The 7,500-nt window shown below is 51.0% G+C and overlaps 1 protein-coding gene across 1 annotated transcript in view; it reads right to left on the reverse strand.

Moving 5' to 3' along the window:
• The window catches only part of LOC113811743 (serine protease 42), a gene marked incomplete at its 5' end in the record, with an annotated part of 30,170 nt that overhangs the window by 12,328 nt on the left and 10,342 nt on the right, over window positions 1-7,500 (reverse strand). The window contains 1 exon segment of the mRNA XM_070140033.1: window positions 664-841. Coding sequence (XP_069996134.1) covers window positions 664-841 — 178 coding nt within the window.

The following is a 7,500-nucleotide window of genomic DNA, read 5'->3' on the forward strand; positions in this document are numbered from 1 at the left end:
GGAGGAGGCAAAGCAGAAGGAGGAGGCAGAGCAGTAGGAGGAGGCAGAGCAGGAGGAGGAGGCAAAGCAGAAGGAGGAGGCAGAGCAGAAGGAGGAGGCAGAGCAGTAGGAGGAGGCAGAGCAGGAGGAGGAGGCAAAGCAGAAGGAGGAGGCAGAGCAGAAGGAGGAGGCAGAGCAGTAGGAGGAGGCAGAACAGGAGGAGAAGGCAGAGCAGGAGGAGGAGGAGGCAGAGCAGAAGGAGAAGGCAGAGCAGGAGGAGGAGGCACAGCAGGAGGAGGAGGCAGAGCAGGAGGGAGGAGGCAGAGCAGGAGGGAGGAGGCAGAGCAGGAGGAGGAGAGGCAGAGCAGGAGGAGGAGGCAGAGCAGGAGGAGGAGGCAGAGCAGGAGGAGGAGGCAGAGCAGGAGGAGGAGGCAGAGCAGGAGGAGGAGGCAGAGCAGGAGGAGGAGGCAGAGCAGGAGGAGGAGGCAGAGCAGGAGGAGGAGGCAGAGCAGGAGGAGGAGGCAGAGCAGGAGGAGGAGGCAGAGCAGGAGGAGGAGGCAGAGCAGGAGGAGGAGGCAGAGCAGGAGGAGGAGGCAGAGCAGGAGGAGGAGGCAGAGCAGGAGGAGGAGGCAGAGCAGGAGGAGGAGGCAGAGCAGGAGGAGGAGAGGCAACTCGACCACTCACGAGTAGACGCAGTGCGCGGCGGTGATGACCCAGCGCTTGTTGAGCAGCGCGCCCCCGCAGGAGATCCTCTTGCTCAGGAACGACTCCTTGATGATGGCCGCCTGCCACGGGTGTGATCCGAAGCTGGAGTCGCCGCCGCCCACGATCCTGTTCGTGCGGGCGTAGGTCTCTCCACACTCTGCGGGAGGGAGAGGTGTTAGGCGTGGCATTGTGGGCGGAGGTGGCATAAGGAGACAGGGATAAAGTGTCTTTGCGTGTGTTGCCTTGCAGTCGACGTCCTGGCGAGAAGTGCCAGGGTCGGCGGCCGTTCGCGCGACAAGGAAAAGCGCCGGTTACTCTGAGGCAAATGATGAGCAAAGTTGGGTAACAATGGAAATATAATAACTGCTGGAAAAAATAACAATTTCATCAAAAGAAATAAAGAATTAGAAATTTTAAGGATAATGACAATAACAAAAACAAACAAATAATCTGATAATAGCTAGAGAGTACTAAGAGAGCGGAAACTTCAGCCAACGCCTCAAATTCTGGCTTCCAAATGCACGCTTCAACATTCTACGAGAAAATAAATTCCTTGCGGACCTCATTGCCTATGGCAGATCGCGCCTGCGCCGCCTCTTTAATTTCATATAATGTCCTTGTTCGGCGGAAGTAATAACGACATCAGTATTGATAACAGAACAGCATAAATGATAGGAATACTGCTACGGATACTAATTAAGGATAGCAGTATAGCAAAAGTCAGCTTTAATGATGAACAAATATGCTCTCATTAGCAATTTCGTTACCCCCCCCCCCTCGCACCCCGGTCTCCGACAACAATAATTCTAATCACCGAAATCCTTACGAAATCGCCCGTTCCCCTCACGCGCCTTCCCGACTGTCACGGACGTATCACTACCGGCGTGACGTCACGTGCGACCAGTCGACCGTCACGCAGCGCAGCGACCGCAACAGAAAGAGAGGGAATGAGTGAGAGAGACAAAATCACGAAATGAAGTCCAACTGCAGCACAGCGTCCCTGGGGCCTCGCGTTCCAGGCATTAAAGCTGTTTACTTTGCAAACTCTTGTAATGAACACGCACGTGCGCGCAGAAACCGGGTCGTCAGCATGACTGTGCTTCCGTAAGTGGCAATTAAAAAACGCATAAGTCACCTTTTTTTACGGGCTGGAATTTCAGAAGAGAATGATAATAATAATAAAAAGATGCTGAAACAACAGACGAAACTGCTTACAGAGATTTACATTCAATTTCAGAGGAAAATGGAAGCTCAAAACCATTTACTCTTAGGTTTCACAATGACTGACTTGGAAGGAGCGAACCATGTCGAGTCGCTCACCTATTCATTACCAATCAGGGTTATCCTTACTCTACATTTCCTTCAGGAACAAAACTCGTACCTAAAACGACGCTGACCTAATTAAAAATCGAGAGCACCAAGACTAGAGAACAAAGAACTTCCTCCCAGAAACAAAAAGCCCCCAAAACCCAAAACATTAGAATCTATCACTTGAAAAAAACAAACATTCGAAAACGCGTATCATCGCCCCCCCCCCAAGAGGAGCGCCGACCATCTTATTCCAGCACGCGGGGCCGTTCTAACAATGCTCCGGCCAGGGAAAGTAAAACACGGACCATCCGGGCTTGGAATACAGTTAAAAATGAAAGCTGTGATGAAAAGCCGACGGGGAGAGATGGAGGGAGAGAGAGAGACACTCCCCGCTCACAAAGAACAATGGAAAGTTGAGGGTTAGTCACCAAGTGGGGGTCACCGCTGCGGGTACAAGGACGGGTGCTGCGATGGGGGGGGGGGGGGGGATGAGAGACGTACAGATAGAGAAATAGGTACTAACTGATATAGATAGACAGGCAGAGGGACAAGGAGACAGAGAGAGAGAGAGAGAGAGAGAGAGAGTAGACAGAGAGAGAGAGTAGACAGAGAGAGAGAGTAGACAGAGAGAGAGGAGAGAGAGCTAAAGGAGAAAGCAGGGAGAAGGGGAAGGCATGTTAAACAGGAGAGATAGATAGATAGATAGATAGAAAGAGCTAAAGGAGAGAGAAGGGAGAAGGGGGAGGCATGTTAAACATGAGAAAGAGAGAGAAAGATAGAGATAGATAGATAGATAGAGAGATAGAAAGAGAAAAGAAAAAGAAAAAAGAAAGAAAATATATATATGCATAGAGAGAGAGTAAGACGTAGAGGGGGGAGGGGGCACAGCCAGGAGGGGAAAGCTTACAAGAAATCTCGAATGTGGAAGAACAGACAGGAAGGACGTGAACGCACATCCACGAAGGTCGAGGAAAGTAAAAAAAAAAAAAAGAGAGAGAGAGAGAAAAAAGACGGCTTATGGGTCGCTGCGCCTCCCTCAACACCACCAGCCTCTCATCCTCCCCAGTGCAAAAAGCCTCACGCAAGCAATAACGCAGCAAAAGAGCCCAAACCGCCTGAGGTAAACAACGGTTCCCCACCCACGACCCCACACTCCTCTCCAACCGGTGTTTTCTCGGCGCCCAAAAACCCTTCGCGAAGCAGCGGGGAAACCAAGGGCGAACGATGGCCCTGACCTTGCTTGGCTGTCTCTCCCGTGCCTCACCTCTTGCGCCAGGCGGATCTGGTTAAGTGTTATGTAAGGAGGATACGGAGAAAAAGAGGCCAACGGAACGCGACCTGGATATATGACAGGTAAATACATGCTGGATGAGACGAGTGTCGAAGGCTCGTGTATGTCGGATTTTCAGTGAGTTAGAGGAGGCTGAACTCACGAATGTATAGACTGGCACGCGGGAAAACAGATGAGGGAAAAGAGAAAATATTTAACAGATAAATAAATAGATGGAGAGAGGGGAGAGAGAGGGGGGGAGATAGATAGATAGATAGAGAGAGAGAGAGAGAGAGAGAGAGAGAGAGAGAGAGAGAGAGAGAGAGAGAGAGAGAGAGAGAGAGAGAGAGAGAGAGAGAGAGAGAGAGAGAGAGACAGGGGGGGGGCAAGAGGGGAGAGAGATAGAAGAGAAATAGAGAGAGGAGAGAGTGAGGGAGAGAGGAAAGCCAGAGGGGAGAGAGATAGAATAGAAAGAAAGAGAGGAAAGAGAGGGGAGTGAGAGGAGGGAGGAGGGGAGAGAGAGAGGAGAAAGGAGAGAGGAGAAAGGAAAGAGAGGAAAAAGAAGAGAGAAAGGAAAGAGAGAGAGAGAGAGAGAGAGAGAGAGAGAGAGAGAGAGAGAGATAGAGAGAGAGAGAGAGAGAGAGAGAGAGAGAGAGAGAGAGAGAGGGAATGCGACAGATAGATAGATAAAGAGAAAAAGACGCACACAGAGAGAAGAAAATGTATGTTCAACACAGATCGCAGCACTCTAGCAGGCGACAAGCCTATCGATCAACACAACGTCCAACCAACGGACTGAAAAAGAAAAGAAAAGAAAAGAAAAGAAAAAAAAAAACGAAAATCAACCAAAAGGCAAACTTGGTCTAAAAAGCACATATTGCAAACAAATAAATGAATACCAGAAATTGTGCATCATCACACAACGCCATTTGCGGTAATTAAAAAGGTGCCGTTACATGTCCCTGCGCCCCTGAGTGCCGCGAGAGAATGGAGGGTCGAGCCGGGATGACCATCCTCTCAGCCGACGGAGTTCCGGAGGGCGTGTCGTGTTATCCCGACGGGCGCGGGTCGTGGGAAAGCCTCAACGCCAGCGACAGCGAGTGGAAGCCTCAACGCCAGCGACAGCGAGTGGAAGCCTCAACGCCAGCGACAGCGAGTGGAAGCCTCAACGCCAGCGACAGCGAGTGGAAGCCTCAACGCCAGCGACAGCGAGTGGAAGCCTCAACGCCAGCGACAGCGAGTGGAAGCCTCGGTCGATTTAAAAACGAGGAGAGACCGCGACGCTCGATGATGGCGCTGCTCTCGAGTCCGCATAAAGGCGCCGGCAGCGACTGTCCGGGAGTAGCAAGGTCTCGCCAGCCTCGTGTGACAAGTCCTAACGAAGAGAGAAACAATATCGGTGGAATGTAACACGAGGTCGTCTGACGCGCTGGTGGATCGTTGCGTCATATCGGGAGGAAACGACCCTCGACATAGCATGCAAATTAGATGTCATGAGAATAATTACAGGTATATTGCCCGTGTACAGATGTATGCATGTAGGGTTGCATCACATGTGGTTGTAATAGGGGATAATATACATTGTTAATACATCTATTGTATGTATATTATGCTACATGATTTTACATGACAGTCTATTAATACGCAAATGAGTGGCTTTCATGCGACTGAAATCTCTATTTAGATAACGATGTTTATGGTCACAATAATAAAACTCATATCATCAATAACCATAATAACACTAATAATAATGACGATAAACGCGTATGCATTAGCAATAACAATAACGATACTACTGATGGCGGTGTTAAAAAAGCCAAAGCCAATACCGGCGGCAGCGACTGACACAAGCCACCCTCTCCCCCGAGATAAACGCCGCCCACAGGCGCCCCCGCACAACGGGACACCGGGGGCGTGACAAAGAGCCTCGCCCAGCGCGCCCTGCCATTCTCTCGCGTCTGTTCGGGAAAGGCGAGTCACCATTAAGCGAAATCAGGTCGGCTGAAAGGATGCACCGGATAAAATAAAATAAAATCGATGTACGTTGAACTCGCGGGCGTGGGCGTGAAAATTAAACCGCCAGCGTGCGAACTGGAACAGGGAGTGGGCGGACAAAGGAAAGTACTCTCGCCGGCATACCTTTCTTCGTCCCGGGAAATGACAGGAAGGAAAGGTAAGGTAACCCCACCCACGAGGCACGGCGCCAACGAAAGGTAAATACAAATGAACAAAATCTAAGTTAGAAAGGTAAACAAGGCACTGAGCCCGGCCAAGGTACCGCTTCCTTTCACAACCGAGGCGGAGGCGGTGAAGCTCTTCCACCTTCTGGCCTTCGGCAGCGCCTTCGGGAGGGAAGCGGGCAAGGCCAAGCCCCGCTCCTTGCCTCCTCGGCCACGGCGGGCTCGATCAAGGAGTCGCGGCTCAACGGAGCAACCGCTCAGCTGTTCAGGGACACGACAAGGTATGTGGGCGCCGCAGGACAGGGAACACGTATTATGAATTTATGTCATTTAAGTGTTTACGTATATACATTTACACATATTAATGCACAACTTGCGTGTATATGTGCTTCTAGCCACAAACGATCTAGCGAGATATATATGTGCGTGTGTACTTAACACCACACTCAGCGTATACAATGGCAGATTTATTACGAACTCTGAAGGTGTAGTTTAGCGCGCACGTCCTTGCAGACAAACACAGGAATCGCGGATGTCCTCACTGTTCAAGGAGACGAGATATTCATGCAGTGCCACCGCGGTGCCACACCCCTTGCACCTCTCCGCCCGCCCGCCTGCCTCCTCACTGTCACTCATCCTCCATTATCTCTTCTTTGCCTCTTTTGTCCTTGGGGGGGGGAGGGGGGCTATTCCCCCTCGTCGCAACGCGCACGCACCGCTTTGCAACTCGAAACCCAAACCATTTTAGACCGTAAATCTCGGAGGCCGTTGTCGCGACTGCCTCGGAGCGGCGCTGCGTCGATAAGGGCGTAATTCCCTGCTTCCTCTTCCGCGCGAGAGACCGCACAGACGCTTACGATCAATCCAAGCTCACGACAAAAACAATGACAACCGCCTGCTTACGGACCCGTCACGGCGCACCGTTATTAAGAAGAAGGGAACCCGTGAAGCACACGCCGAACCAGAAGCAATCTCATCATGAACAATAAAAAGATAAAAACAATGGAAGCTGCTGCTGATGCTCGCGGGCTTAACAGCATCCCGATGACGCAACAGCGCGAGTATCCCAGCCCAGCCTAAGGCCGAGTAAAAGTAGTTCCAAAACACGTCTTTCGAGAACGAAAGCGAGAACGGCCTCTGGTCTGCAGCTTTGCCATTTACGAACGGATCGCTTGCGCAGAATCTCGCAGAAGGAAGTGCCGGCGCGGCGGCGAGAGGCCGAGCGTCGGGTGCCAGCTGGGGCGGCCGGCGTTGCCTCACCGCCGCTGGCCGGCCGGTGAAAGTAACGCCGCTCCAGCGGATAATGTAAATAAAAATAAGCATTTATGCAAGACTAATAATGTGCTTATCACGTGACGAAATGTGCCTTTCGGTTCTGAGTCTCAGGGTTTCAAGGCTTGGACTAAAAAGCTTTGTGCTTCCTGCATTCACACACACACATATATTTATATATATATGTGTGTGTGTGTGTATCTATATTCATAGACACACACATAGAGACCGCACGTGGCGAGCACGTGTATTACTCACGCGTCCAACAGCGTGCAATCGTGACGCTGCCAGAAGTGACCGGCTCCCGAACAAGGAAGTCGGGAACAAACGCGGCAACACAAGATCGCTATTTACGGCAGCGTTGAAGTCTCCAGCGTGCAAACCCGGCGTGAACGCTTATCCTTAGCAATTTTCTGACGTAGGGGATTATTCAGGAAATTACTACTGGTAATACAACAACTAACGGTAGTAAAACTGCTAGTATTTGAACCATCGTGATCATTATCACGACTAGACATAATATCATTGTCACTATTTTGTAACCTGGCAGAACAAATACTACGAAAACCATTGCGACCCCCCTCCCCCCCCCCCCCAAAAAAAAAGTGATCCCTAAAAACCAAACACAGAGCTGAGCTATGTGTCACACCTGTTACATCAGACGGTGATGTTATACAGGTGTTGTGTAACGGCGGAGAGGCCAGTGCCGCCAAGGCCGCTCGCCCTCACGCATCTGGCCGCAGCCAAACCCAAACTCTCAGCGCTCTAGAAGCTGAACGGGTT

This window comes from Penaeus vannamei, chromosome 26 (genome assembly GCF_042767895.1).
Source record: "Penaeus vannamei isolate JL-2024 chromosome 26, ASM4276789v1, whole genome shotgun sequence".
Lineage (NCBI taxonomy): Eukaryota > Metazoa > Arthropoda > Malacostraca > Decapoda > Penaeidae > Penaeus > Penaeus vannamei.